The sequence below is a fragment of the Bos indicus x Bos taurus genome, chromosome 15, assembly GCF_003369695.1.
Source record: "Bos indicus x Bos taurus breed Angus x Brahman F1 hybrid chromosome 15, Bos_hybrid_MaternalHap_v2.0, whole genome shotgun sequence".
NCBI lineage: Eukaryota > Metazoa > Chordata > Mammalia > Artiodactyla > Bovidae > Bos > Bos indicus x Bos taurus.
In genome coordinates, this window is record NC_040090.1 from 75,497,680 (window position 1) to 75,512,815 (window position 15,136).

General features: G+C 37.9%; 1 protein-coding gene across 4 annotated transcripts in view; it reads left to right on the forward strand.

Moving 5' to 3' along the window:
• Positions 1-15,136, forward strand: part of CNTN5 (contactin 5) — a 1,679,852-nt gene that overhangs the window by 1,618,765 nt on the left and 45,951 nt on the right. For all 4 annotated transcript variants that reach the window (XM_027563907.1, XM_027563903.1, XM_027563906.1 and 1 more), the window contains 2 exons: positions 1,268-1,502; positions 12,698-12,807. In XM_027563907.1, coding sequence (XP_027419708.1) covers positions 1,268-1,502; positions 12,698-12,807 — 345 coding nt within the window. The remainder of the gene's footprint in view (positions 1-1,267; positions 1,503-12,697; positions 12,808-15,136) is intronic.

A 15,136-nucleotide genomic window follows, 5' to 3' on the forward strand; every position in this document is an offset into this window, starting at 1 on the left:
AGCTCTCTAGAGTCTCTATTATTAGGGCACTAATCTGACTCATGAGTATTCCATCCTCATAACTAAATCACCTACCCCAAATCCATCTCCTAATACAATCACATGGGGGGTTAGGAATTATCACATAAGCTGGTGGGGTGGGGATGGGGGAGCGGATATAAACATTTAGTATATAATACTTTGAAATGATAGATTTTGTCTCTTTTCCTCCATTCAACACATAGTTTTTCCTCAAATCAAAATTTTTTTATAAAGTAACAAATATTTGTGTGTGTTAAGTCGCTTGAGTCGTGTCCAACTCTTGGCAAGCCTATGGACTGTAGGCTCCTCTGTCCATGGGATTCTCCAGGCAAGAATACTAGAGTGGGTAACCATGCCCTCCTCTAGGGGATCTTTCTGACTCAGGGATCAAACTTTCAGCTCTTGAGACTCCTGCTTTGCCGGCAGATTTTTTACTGCTGAGCCACGGTCTATTGGATATCTATTTGTCAAACATTGTCCTAGGCAATGGTTGGTAACTGCTCCACTGACTAACTAGTTAATAACAATTGCACAACGCAATTCATGCCTATTTAACAAATTTAAATGTGGGAATTCTCTTGCAGTCCAGTGGTTAGGGCTCCAGTCTTCCACTAAAGAGACATGGATTGGGGAACTATGATCCGGTATATGAGGCCATGTGACCAAAAAAATAAAAATTAAAGAATTTAAATATAAATCATATAGTACAAGCTTCTTGAGCATATATTGTATTCTAATTATTCTAATATTTCATATGTTAGTAAAGCACAAAAGCAATTAAGAAAAATACTAAAAAAAGAAAAATGAAAGTTCTTACATTAATTTCTCTTAAATTTTCTGACCAAAGACCTCTGAAGAGCATTACCAGTGACAAGATTTTCCCAACCACCAGACCATATGACAATTTTCACCAACATGTTAAATTATAATGTGGACTTCAAGGACCTTTGCTTCATGTACATGACTAATTGGAATAAAGTTGTCTCACTTCAGGAGTTTTCAATACTCTTGATAATTTTCTTAAATATCAACTGATAGCATTTAATTTTTTAACTTTTACCTTTAAAGCCTTTTAAATTTGCAACAACTGCCAAGTGATTATGCTACATTGGCTTTCAATGTACTAAAAAGTTTGGAGAATCTCTTTTATTCTAGTTATCTATAATTTTAAAAAGTTAAAGACTGGAATAAATAGTTTTTTTGACCAGTTATTTTGCTGATAATGAATTGTATTTTTCTTCTCTAGCCAGTATCTGAAGAGTTCCAGAATGGGGAAGGCTTTGGCTATATTGTGGCTTTCAGGCCCAATGGAACACGTGGCTGGAAGGAAAAAATGGTGACATCCTCTGATGCTTCAAAATTCATCTATCGAGATGAAAGTGTCCCTCCTCTTACTCCCTTTGAAGTGAAGGTTGGCGTTTATAACAATAAAGGGGATGGACCTTTCAGTCAAATTGTTGTCATATGTTCAGCTGAAGGAGGTCAGTTTTATCATCCTTATTTTCATTTAACATTTTAATATTTATTTTGGTAACTGAATGTGACATTATTGTATTATTAGAAAATACAGATATGCCAGAAGAGAAAATAAAAAACCCATAAAACAAAACTTACCCATAAATTCAGTAAACTTTTTAGATGTATTTTTCCAAATAAGTTTTATTGAAAAAAATTGATAATTCCATATATTAATACTTTTCTTTATGTTCTTCATGCCCCACTGATATATGGCAAATATCTTTCCATGATAATAACAATATTAGTCATACCTGTTATGTAGTCTATTCTGTGAATGTGTGGACATTTAACTATTCTTCTTTGGCTTGAAATTTAGATCATTTTCCATATTAATCCACAAAAATTTAAATTTATATCAAATGAATTTAAATAAGTACTCCAATAAATATTTGTTACTAACATCCACACAAAATATTGTACTGATAAGTATCAGACAGGATTTTTGGTTGCAAGCTTTTCACACATGGTATCATTAAATCCTCACAACAATCTTGACTAGTAGGCATTATAATCCCCATTAAGGGAAATTGAAGCTCAGGAAAATTAAGAAACTTGCTGAAAAAGTTACATAGTTTGTAATTGAGAATTAAACCCATTGCTGCCAATCATTAAATCTTTGATTTGTCTATAGCAAGCTGCTATCATATGCATAACTTTGTTCAATCTCAATATAAAACTAATAGGTAGTGAAACTGATAAACATCTTTTACTATTGTGATTAAGTAACTATTATTCACTTAATACCAGTGTATCATGATTAGTCAACAGAAAATAATAAAATTCTGTATTATTAAAACTACCATTTAATAGGGGAAAAAACTGCCAGGTAGGCAGGACCTGGGCAGTATACCCATTTCATAGACTGTAAGACATTGTGTTTACTTGCAGGGCCAACTGAAATTCTGCCCTTAAATTGAAGAAAGACTATGATGTTACTCATGGTTATAGTCAATAGTGGTAGTGCTAGAATGCCAACTCAGCTTTCTGCACCACAATCTCTGGTTCTTTCAAGGTTTAGTGCAAAAGTGCATTTTCTGAGAGGAAGCTTGACAGAACTAACTCCCCAAAGTTAGCTATTCCACATAGTCTTTCTTCAATTCAAGCTCAGAATTTCAGTTGGTCCTGAAGGTAAATACAATACCTTACAGTCCCTAAACTTGACAGCCCGCTGAGCTAATGCTCCACCAGAGACAGCACAGATTTGTCCTTCCAAATAATTACTGCTTTTATAAACTGACCCTTTTATTTCCTTTGTGCCCACATGTGTGACTCGAATAGCTCAAGAGGATTATCAGTCTTTTTGGTACTGGGCATTCATGGGGGTAAATAAATAACTTCTTTTGAATATTGAAACACCAAGGTAGTGTTTGATTTATGAAAGATGTAGTTTTTCATTACCAGCTCCTTTGTATTTTGTGACATAGAGGAAAATTTTGAAGCAGAAGTAGAAAATTCACCCTCGTATAAGAATGACCAAGGAAGTGAAGAGTCAAGTAATACCAAACAACCATAAGTGTCCTGATGAGATATCCACGCACTTGTTGTTTAGTCACTAAGTTGTGTCCAACTCTTTGTGACCCCGTGGACTGTAGCCCACCAGGCTCCTCTGACCATGAGATTTTCCAGACAAGAATACTGGAGTGGGTTGTCATTTCCTTTTCCAGGGCATCTTCCTGACCCGGGAATCGAACCTGCTTCTCTTACACTGGCTGATGGATCCTTTATCTTTGAGCCACTTGGGAAGCCCATTCATGCACTTAGCCTCTCAAATTTGTGATGTGTTTTCAGATAGTATATACAGTCTCCATATTACTTATATTAACTCTTACAATCAAATGTGAGGTAGGAATCTCAAGTTGCAATTTACTTGTAGGAAACTGAGGCTCAGAGGCTAAGTAACATGCTAAATTCAACCCAGTAAAGGACAATAGTTGTAACTTTTGTAACTCTAGTAACTTAGTAAGTTACTTAAGTAAGCTACTTAAGTGTAGTAATAGGACTGGGGTTTGAACCCAGGTGTGTATGACTCCAAAACTAATGCTTTTAGTCACTACCCTGTATCATCTCATCAGGAATGTTTTTAATAATAATATTTTGCTACTGCTTTATGTTATTGTGTGTATTATTTTGTATCATTTGTTATGCACATGGCCCAAAAGGTCACCGTGAGATGAATTGTAGAGGTTTATGAACATGATATGCATGGTAACACCAGTGCTGGCTTTAAAAAATCCAAATTTATACATTCCTTGTCAACATTTGCTTTGAAATTAAATTATAGTAGCCACTATGGGTTGTTTACCCTGTTTCCTTAAACTTGAAATGGTTTGCCTTTAGAGATTCCTCTTTCTAGCTAGATAGAAAATATGCACATTTTCAAAGACACTGAAGCTGTGGCTGTAACATATTTCATAGTAACACTTCATTTATTTTGGTTGACTGAAATGTGAAAGATATAAGGAAAATTAAATCAGGATAGAGTCTGCCTTTGTTCTGACAACAAAATTAAAACACATATTTAGTGTTTGCTCACTAATTAAATTTACTAACTTGGAACTTCATGTGTAAATATTAATAGAGCTTTAACACCATTGCATTGTGTCAACCAGGAAAAGCAGGATAATGGAAGGAAGAGAGTGTTTGCCTGGAGTGGGCAGAGCTTCAGATGGAAGCTCACACTAACTTGAAAGCCTTTGGCAGTTTTTTTCACCTCTCTGAGCCTTGCCTTCCTCCACTTTAAAAGTAGAAATCTATATTATCGCTGGGAGCCATTACAAATCTAAGGCTGAAATTCTGTTATTCTATTTTCCGAAAAATTATTTTACATTTTCGTTATCCCAGAATAGGCAGTCATAATAGATCCATTTTTGTTCTAGAATAAAATCAGGGAAGGGACTTCCCTGGTGATCCAGTGGCTAAGGCTCCAAGTTCCCAATGCAGGGGTCCAGGGTTCAATCCCTCGTCAGGAAGCTAGATCCCATGTGTTGCAACCAAGACCCAGCGAAGTCTAATGGGTGATTTGGGGCTTCCCAGCCGGCACAGTGGTAAAGTATCTGCCTGCCAGAGCAGGAAAAGCAAGAGACATGGGTTTGATCCGTGGTCTGTAAGGTCCCCTGAAGTAGGAAATGGCAGCCCACTCCATTTTTTCTGGCCTGGAGAATCCCAGGGACAGAGGATCCTGGCTGGCTATAGTCCATATGGTAACAAAGAGTCAGATACGATTGAGCACACACACACAAACAGAGAAATCAACATCCTTTTTAGTCACTTGGCAAACTATTGGAAAAGGAGTGCACATTTTCAAGATTGGACAATTTTTAAAAGAGTCAAGGGCTGTAATAAACTAGTAAAAGTAGAATATAGCACTCATGCCAGAGCAGATTCCTCTTGTCCATGCCTGTGGACGTTCACAGAGATTCACAGTGAGCCTTTGTCATCATACTCTTGTCCAAAGCCCAAATATTTGATTGAGACTGCATTTCTCCATAAGACAAATTCTGTTTCTTTGTTCTTCCATTAACCTAGTCCACCTGTTTATCACCTCACAAGCCCTCTTTATTCTTAAATAAAGTGAAGAACAAGAGCAGGGGGACTAGTTTTCTATCCCCTTTTATGGGCGTAGTTTCTTCCCTTTGTTCATGATGCAGCTACTCAGCTAGGGTACCAGGAAGAAGGTATTGCCTTTTCAGAGCTGACACCAGGCCTTATCAAGTGCAGCCACCAGATTTCATGTTGATGGAGGGAAGCATGGAACTCAAGGACTTCAAGGCACACCTGACAGTATTAGCTCTCAACCCAGTTCCCCTGGCACATCGACAGAGGATGGCATTCACAGCCAGAACACACTTCCATAAGTGCTTGTGTGCATTTGCCATGTGCTTCATCTTTTTCCTTTCCTCTCAAGAAACCTATAGGAATGTGAGTGAGGCATACATTCCTGAAGACAAAACACTGTATGTGATCTGTTATAGAAGGAATCATCCTTTATACACATAAATACTTAGTAAATCACTTAGGAAATGACTCTCACCACTCGAAGATTGACTATTGCCCTAAAGTACTGTCAGAAATTACTGGGCTTCCCTGGTGGCTCAGAAGGTAAACAGTCCACCTGCAATGCAGGAGATCTGGGTTTGACCCCTGGGTAGGGGGGATCCCCTGGAGAAGGGAATGGCAACCCACTCCAGTGTTCTTGCCTGGAGAATTCCATGGACAGAGGAGTCTGGTGGGCTAAAGTCCACGGAGTCACAAAGAGTTGGATGCGACTGAGCAACTAACACTTTCACTGTCAGAAAACCTCCAGATGTTTGTTGTTGTTTTTTTCCTGTTAACACCCTTGAGACGCTGAACTCTTTCAAGGTTTACACAATGGAAGTAACCCTGAATGACTCTTTCAGTGACAGGCAGAACCCAATATAAAGCCAGAGGAAAGAGGTTTGCCTGCTAGGACTTCCACGCGTTGTGGACATGTATCAATTATCTATATCCTTTGAACCAAGCAAAAGTTATGTGCATTCCAACCCTGATTTGACTTCAGGTCTCAGGGTATGGTATAATCCAGGGATCCCCCACATCCCGGGATCTAATACCTGATGATTTGAGATGGAGCTGATGTAATAGTAATAAAAGAAATAAAGTGCACAATAGACATAAGGCACTTGAATCATCCTGAAACCATCCCCGACCCTGTCTTCGAAAAAACTGTCTTCCATAAAATGGGTCCCTGCTGCCAAAAATGTACGGTGCCACTCCATGCAATACTCTCATATTGGAAACAATCCTATTTTTCTTAAAGAATAGCAAAGTTCCAACATAACTGATTTGAAAGTGCATAGTACAAATGATAAAAAGCAATTTTTTTCCAACATGAGAAATCAAATCAGCCTTAATTTCTGCATTTCTAGAAATGCCTTTTAATTAAAGTTATATCTGTTTTCCACTTATTTCTTGTTACTATAGCTTTGGAAAGAAACTGAGAATTCAATACATCTGATAGAAAATTAGAGGGAACTTTAATATAGATTAATTGTAAGTTGAAAAGTTTATTTATACATAATGTGTGTTAGCCTTTTCTAGTTTTTTTGGGGGGGTGTCTTTTTCCTTATATGGAAAAAATGTGTGGCTTTTACTTTTTATTAAAGTCAGAAGCTTCTTCTAGCTTGCAGAAAATGATATGCAATTATCCTCTTGCAAATTGAGCTACCACAGCTGAAATTAAAACCTGACTTTCATGGGGTGTTATTCTGCAGATCAGTCCTGAGCTGAAACTGAGCTCAGTGGGATTTATGTGAACTTGAAAATTAATAAATTGGCATATTAGTTGTAAAATACAAGGAATAATTTCCTGACTTTGCCAGATGATCCATTTGGATTAGTGCCTATAAAAGTTCAACTACAGCTGTCTTCACTCAATTTATAATGAGGCCATAGCCCTTCTCCCAAGGAGTTTATTAAACTGTCCTTTGATTAATGGTGTTGCCCACCCCTCCTGGGAAGTCAAATATATAATCAATATTACAAGCCCATCCCCCCATATTACTTGGAGAACTCAAGCTGCTAGGCCACTTAACACAAATGTATCATCTAAATTCATGAACATGATAATGCTGTACAATATTTTTAATATAATTCAGTTTAGTTCAGTTCATTCTCTCAGTCGTGTCCAACTCTTTGCTACCCCATAGACTGCAGCACACCAGGCTTTCCTGTCTATCACCAACTCCTGGAGCTTACTCAAACTCATGTCCATCAAGTCAGTGATGCATCTTTCCCAGCATCAGGGTCTTCTCCAATGAGTCAGCTCTTCACATCAGGTGGCCAAAATATTGGAGCTTCAGCTTCAGCATCAGTCCTTCTAATGAATATTGAGGACTGATTTCCTTTAGGATGGGGTGGTTGGATCTCCTTGCAGTCCAAGGGACTCTCAAGAGTCTTCTCCAACACCACATTTCAAAAGCATCAATTCTTTGGCACTCAGCTTTCTTTATAGTCCAACTCGCACACTCATACATGACCACTGGAAAAACCATAGCTTTAACTAGATGGATCTTTAGTCAGCCTGTCCACTTTATATCCCAAGACTGGAGTGAAGGAGCCAGCCATGGTCTAATTAATATCATCATAAGTGAAAAAAAAATCTTTAAAAATCTTTTAATTTTTAGACATAATGCCAGTATAATCTCAGAAATAAGTCCCTAAATTTTCATCAAATTTTCCAAGTATAACAGACAGAAGTAAGAGTGGCAACAAACATCCTGGCATTTACAGATCAGGAGAGTTTCAGAGATGCCTGAATATAAGATCTATGAGGACCAGTGTAGCTGTGATGCAAAACTATTTTTTTAAAAATTCCAGGAAATAGGAATAAAAGGAGTTGAAAGCAAGTCTGTAGCAGGCTTAAATAGGAGATGATGGGGGTTCAGGTGGGATTCCCAGATGACTCAGTGGTAAAGAATCTGCCTGCCAATTCAGGAGACATGGGAGACCTTGGTTTGATCCCTGGGTTGGGATCTTGAAGTGGCTGCCCATCCAATATTCTGGCCTGGAGACTCTCATAGACAGGGGGCCCGGGTAGGCTATAGTCCACGGGGTTGCGAACAGTCCAACAGAGCACAAGCACAGGGGCTCAGGTTCTGGCAAGACCGAGAGAGGCCATGGGGGGATTCCAATATCAGTATTCTTGAGATGAGTTAAGTGTGGAGGGCAAAGAGAAGAAAATACATGAGGAAAAAGCACCCAGAATGTAAGCAGAGATGTGTGCACAGAAGCGAAACATTGTGATGGCCAGAGCCCGGCTGACTGCCTTGCTCAATTCCTCGCTCTACCTTCCAGCAGCTGTGCAACTTTTGGCAAGTTGCTCAACCTCCTGCTCCTGGATTTCCTCGTCTGAAAAGTGGTGGTCCTGATAATAAGTGTGTTGGGAGGATTAATTGATACATATAAAGAATTTTAAATAAGGCTTGGCATATATCAAACCTTCAATCAGTGGCAGTTATTATTATTATCTTTGGTTATTCCCCCCTCCTCATCTATTTTGTTTGTTATTTTTTGTTTGTTTTAGTCTTATTCCATCCATTCATCTGTCAGTTACTTGGAAACAGCTGTGCAGCAAGAGAGTGAATTATATATTCTCCCTGTAAAAATCTCTTCTGCCCCCCAAAATTACCCTAAGAGATAGAGAATGAGCCAGCTGCCTCCCTGGTGCAATGGGAAAACAGCAAAAGAAAGAGCACTTGAGATCTGAGTTCCACTTGGAACTCTTTCAGATCTAGAAGCAGAGTTTAGATAAATCAGCCAGGTTCCATGCCACTTTTTTCGTTTGCAAAATGAGAGCATGAATTTAAAACATAGATTCATAACTCAAAACCTAAAGAGATCATGTAAGAAATATAAACAAGTGAAGTAGTCCCAGAAGTTAGACCACAGTGAGTGGTGGAGAATCTGGCAAACTAAAAAGAATATGCCCTAACTCATGGGACCAGTTGATAGCTCTCATCTACCAATACCCAAGGAGTCAAACTTGGTATCACCCACTTTTCCCAAAATAAGCCACAAATTCTTATTTTCAATGAACTGTTGGAATTAATCAATTTAATACATTACTTGGGCAAGCAAAATATGGCTGAAGACCCTTTGGTCATCCATATGTGAGCATAGATCCAAAGAACTTTCTAAAATTCTTCCTGGTTGTGATTTTCCATCATTCAAATATGATGGGATGCCCAAATAGGACATCTAGTTTCAATCCAAAGCAAACATCCTATGATCTAGTCAGCTACTTTTTAAGTTTTTAGTTTAATTGGAGAATAATTGTTTTATAGTGTTGTGCTGATTTCTGCCATATAGCATGCATAAGCTACACATATACACGCATCCCCTGCTTTTAAGCCTCCCTCCCACCCCCTCGTCTTACCCCTATAGATTGTCACAGAGTACCAATCTGAGCCCCCTGTGTTATATAGCAACTTCCCAACTAACTATCTGATAGATGGTAATACGTATCTTTTTCAGTCCCACCTTCTCCTGTCCCTGCTGTGTTCACAAGTTCATTCTCTGCATCTGTGTCTCTATTCCTGCCCTGCAAATAGGTTAGTCAGTACCATTTTTCTAGATTCCACATATATGTGGTAATATATGATATTTGTTTTTCTCTTTCTGACATACTTCACTCTGTACAACAGGCTCTAGCTTCATCCACCTCAACTGAACTGACTCAAATTCATTCTTTTTTATGGCTTAGTAATATTCCATTGTATATATGTACCACAACTTCTTTATCCATTCACCTTGTCTGCAGACAAACTTTTTGATACATATGAAAATGTTCACTAACTAATAAATGGTGCAAATTGAAACTTTTGGAAGTAAATTGAATGAGGTCACGTTTTTACATGCTTAAATTTTCAATGCAGGTCAGCATGGTTATGTTTGATACTGGCCAGAATACTGGAGTGGGTAGCCTTTCCCTCCTCCAGGGAATCGAACCCAGGTCTCCCACATTGCAGGGGGATTCTTTACCAGTTGAGCCACAAGGGAAGCCCAACAATACTGGAATGGTTGGCCTATCCCTTCTCCAGTGGATCTTCCAAACCCAGGAATCAAACCAGGGTCTCCTGCATTACAAGAGCTATCAGGGAAGCCCCAAAGTTTGATATTATTTATATCTAGAAAGTGAAACAAAAATTTACTGTTCAATTCTTGTTTCATTGACCCTCATTTAATTAGATGTGACCATTGATCCAAGTGACTTTCTAATATTTCACAATATTTAGCCTCTTTGAGTGCAACTGTGGAATGCCTTTTAATGTCTGACATTGATTTAAAAACCTTAGAGCTTTTAAACAGAAGCTAGGGTGCTAGTTTGGGAAATAATTTTCTGACTATTTTTCTTTATTTCTTACTTTTTTAAAACTTCCATCATTCTATTTTAAAAAGTACTTAAACTTGTATAGTACTACAGAAAGGTGAGAGAGAAATGTCTTTCTCTGCTGCTGCTGCTAAGTCGCTTCAGTCGTGTCCGACTCTGTGCGACCCCATAGACGGCAGCCCAACAGGCTCCCCTGTCCCTGGGATTCTCCAGGCAAGAACACTGGAGTGGGTTGCCATTTCCTTCTCCTTCTTTCTCTAGAGATAGAGATAGAAATCCAACCACATATTTTGTGCTTCTGAAATTATTTATCCCCCCTGCAATCTTCTTTGGCAAAGATATAATTACCTCAATTAAAAAAAAAAAAAGTTGAAAAAGGCATTTGGCACACAAATCTCTGCAGTGCATTCACTGAAATGATAAGCAAAACTCCTTCTAAATAACAAATGATATTTAAAGAGTGGATTTCTTTGAAATAAATCATATCCCAAATCCAGGAGATCAGGTTATACACACTTAAGAACACGAGCATTTCCTTTCATTTACTTGCAAAATCAAGAATTTTAGCTCCTATTAAATACCAATGAAAAAAATTGTTGCAAGTTTGCTGATAAGAATTCTAGAATATAATAAAATTAGAAGCTTTTCCCATAGTTTTTTTTGTTGTTGTTGTTGTTGTTGTTAATGGTAGATGCACAAGTAACAGGCAGTTGGAAAGTGGGATGTGGGAAACCACTGAGCAAAATAAAATAAAAGATATTTAAAGGACAGAATGAGAAATTGCAAATTATACCATGGCAGAAACTAATGTCAACTTCTGTGTAAAGATTAATGTGAATTTATCAAAGTACTTTGAGTTAATGCAAATATAATATGTAATTTTAATAAAAGCTTTACCAAAAAAAAACCATTGCTTAGTACAAACTTTGAAAAAGTCTTTTGTGGACTTCTTTTATAGTAACAAGGGCAGATTTCTTTACTTTTATTTTTTCAATTAATAATATATGAAGACTCTCCAGTTAGGCATGTGGCCACCTTCCATCAGAAAGTGAAATATTCTCAGCAAATGGCTATAATTCCCTTTATATGTCTAAAACATAAAAATACTATTTAGAACTCTGCCTTTGCCATCTGGTTGATTGAATCTAAATAGATTCATCTGAAGTCTTAGCAATGATAAGCTTCACCTGAAATTTTGGCAGTGATATGGGGTTAGAATCAAAGTCTCTACAATTTTCATGGGGTAGGAGTTTTTTGACATCGACTGTGTACAGATTGGTTGAACTAACGTATGGCCTTTATTCTGTCATTTCATTTAACGTGTGTTTGTGACACAGTATTTATGATTCAGCAATGTCAAAGCTGAAAATATTTTGTTCCTCACATACAGTACAACCTCAAATAAAGTGCACTTCTTGATGGATGCCAGTCAGACACGATGTATTTGAAAAAAAAAAAAAGCAAAAACTAAAACAGTGCAAAAGGCCACTGAGCACAGACACGAATGAAAAGGTGGTTTTGAGCAACAGCACCGAGACCTCCAGGGACTTTCCTTTTCAGCCCATACCAGTCTTAAAAGTCAACGCATGCCTTTTAAATATCATGATTCATAACACATTCTTTACACAATCATGGAAATGTGGCTGTGTGGTCAGAACAACAACAAAAGAAATCAAATGAAACTTAGATCCTGTTTATACCTTCACAAGGTAAAAGGTAAAATAGGCGATATTTTCTGAATAGATGTTTTAAGTGCCAAGAACTATGCTAAATAGTTTATATGTATTATTCCAGTTAAAACTAACCTTACAAACCTACTAGCTAAGTATTCTCAATATGCCTGATGACAGATGATGGGACTAGAGCTCAGGAAGAAGTAAAGTAACTTGCCTGAAGGTAAATAATTTTCCAGAAGGCAAAAAACAACCTTAGCAAGCAAAAAAGCCAAGCCTGACTCCTAGTCCCTTCTTTTGATCATTATGCTAGTCTGGCAGACAATTTAAGTCAGATAATTTAACTTCTTCAGAAACATCCTAGTTAATCCAAGGATAAAGATCTTCTTCGCTTGTCTTGCTAGATTTATTTGTCATTGGTAAGGTACTGATGAGACTTGACCTCGGAGAAATCCAAAAAGATCATCTTTTTATCCTGTTGTGTTTTTCATAATCACCAGAGCCCTTCATTTAAAAAATCAGGGAAAAGAAAGTAACACCTGTCATATTCAGGGGCAATGCTTTGGTAGGCGTAACTTGTTACCCCCGTGGTTTATTATTTCCATTTTCCTTCATACAGAACCCACTGCTGCTCCCACAGATGTCAAGGCTATAAGTGTATCTGTGTCAGAGATTCTTGTTGCATGGAAACATATTAAAGAGAGTCTAGGAAGACCACAGGGATTTGAGGTATGAACAGAATTCTTGAAAATAAGCCTTATTATTTCTGTTGCCATTGTTTTCTCCTGAAGAGATGGTTTGGTGACACTTTAACAAGATTACATTCCTTTGAAATTTTGCTCTATGGAAAATAAGAAATATACTATTTTACTGATATTATGCTGCTCATTAGCTGCCTTATTTTTCAGGATAGTAGTTTCCACAGCACCAGGCAAAGGTTTTTAAAAAATGAAAATAGATAGACCTTAACATGAAAACCAGGACCTACCAGCTGCTATTTACCAGTATCCAATTCCAGTTAAAAATATTCTTGTGTATTTCTGTCTCATAATTTAATGTATGAAACAAGGTTTCCTACTATACTGTTCATGGCACATCTTACCTCCTATGCTAACTTCTCCAATTTGCTTGAAACTTGGTAACCTGTACCTGTTTACTCAAATGGCTTTTTGCCCTTAAATTGTGTTGTTTTTAAACATAGTTATGCCAGCCTTATAACGGTGAACATTTTATAACAATTCATTGACTTCAGTAAAATTTTAGCCTCCACATGGACTCAAGGTCTGCGGGCAGTTTATGAACTGGAGTATGCCACAAAAACTAGATCCCACGCTTTCATCCTGCTCTTATTGTTCCCTTTGCCAGTGAGGCATAGGATTAGAGGGGTAATTTATAAAATACAAAGAAGTAACATCCAATCCAAGATCGTAACTGTCTTTAAACTTTTAATGTTTACTTTTCTTCTGTTTAAACTCCCACTTACAGATAATCATCTTGATTTTTGAACAATGATGTAATATAAGACTTGTATACCAACATAGTTTCCAGGCTAAAAATCACCTTTCTTTAATCCATTTGTGTTTTCAAATAATGCCTAAGAGTTATTTGATTAATATACGACTTGCTTTCGATAAAGATTACTGTGATTGGGAGTTTATACAATCTTCCTAAGAGTTACAGCAAAGGACATTTATAGAAAAACATTACTTATAAGTATCGTGGATTTATTTCTATAATTTTGCTTCAATTCATTGTTTGGCAATAATTCAATATGTATCATACCAGGATCACATGTTTGTTTTATTAAAATCTCTTTTTCTCACTATCTGTGCTGCAGGGACCATGTCTGTTTACCAGTGAATCTAAGGGCTGTGAATGCAATAAGTATTTGTTGAATGAGTGAATACGCTTCACGGTCAACCCCTTTTTGTCCCTCTGTAGGAGACATGGGAGTGGCATGCCCAGCTCCCCTTCACTGGGCCAGGGCGACATCCCCCAACTGCTGAGAACGTTGGCTGTATATTGAGAATTGTCCTCCACCGTTATTACCTGAAAAGATACCTTCCTCATAATCGGGCAACCCTAGGTCAATTACACTGATTGAAACTCCTCCCTTGATTCAAGGAGGAAACAACTTAATGGTGCGCATTATTATCCGGAGCCTTTGTCATGCACATCAGACCAAGGCTAGATTATCTGGGACCCCATTCTCGCTCAGTTCCCTCTCTTTCCCCATCCTCTTCTCCTCCCTTCCTTATAGATATTTACCTGCAAGCCTTCTCAATAAATCACAATGATCAAATCCCTCTCTCCAGGACTGCTTCTATGGAAGCCAATCTAAAACAACTACACAAGCATAGGTCCAACTGGAACATTGAATCAGAACATCTGGTGTACATACTTATAGAAAGTCAGAGTGTATTCTGTTGTACAGAACACTGAGGATTCAGGCTTCTACATCTCAAAGTGGTGTTCCTCTCACACAGCCAGATCTTCAACTTTTTTCCCCTGTCTGTACAAATAGTGTGACATTCATATTCCCACCATGATTCACCTGTAATAACAGCTATTATCAGTGCTTCCCTGACAGCTCAGTTGGTTAAGAATCCGCAGGGGACCCTGGTTCGATTTCTGGGTTGGAAAGATATGCTGGAGGAGGGGTAGGCTACCCACTCAAATATTCTTGGGCTTCCCTTGTGGCTCAGCTGGCAAAGAATCTGCCTGCAATGTGGGAGACCTGGGTTTGATCCCTGGGTTGGGAAGATCCCCTGGAGAAGGGAAAGGCTACCCATTCCAGTATTCTGGCCTGAAGAATTCCATGGACTCCATGCATCCATGGGGTCGCAAAGAGTCAGACACAACTGAGTGATTTTCACTTTCAGCTTTTTCATATTCCCACCATGATTCACCTGTAATAACAGCTTCTCCAGAAATCACATAAGATCTAGATTTGTGCACAATCCTTCTCTTTCTAAATATAAATCACCATTCATTCAACAAATATTTGTTGGAGGCATACCAAGTAACAGACACTCAGCTAGATGCTAGGGATAAAACA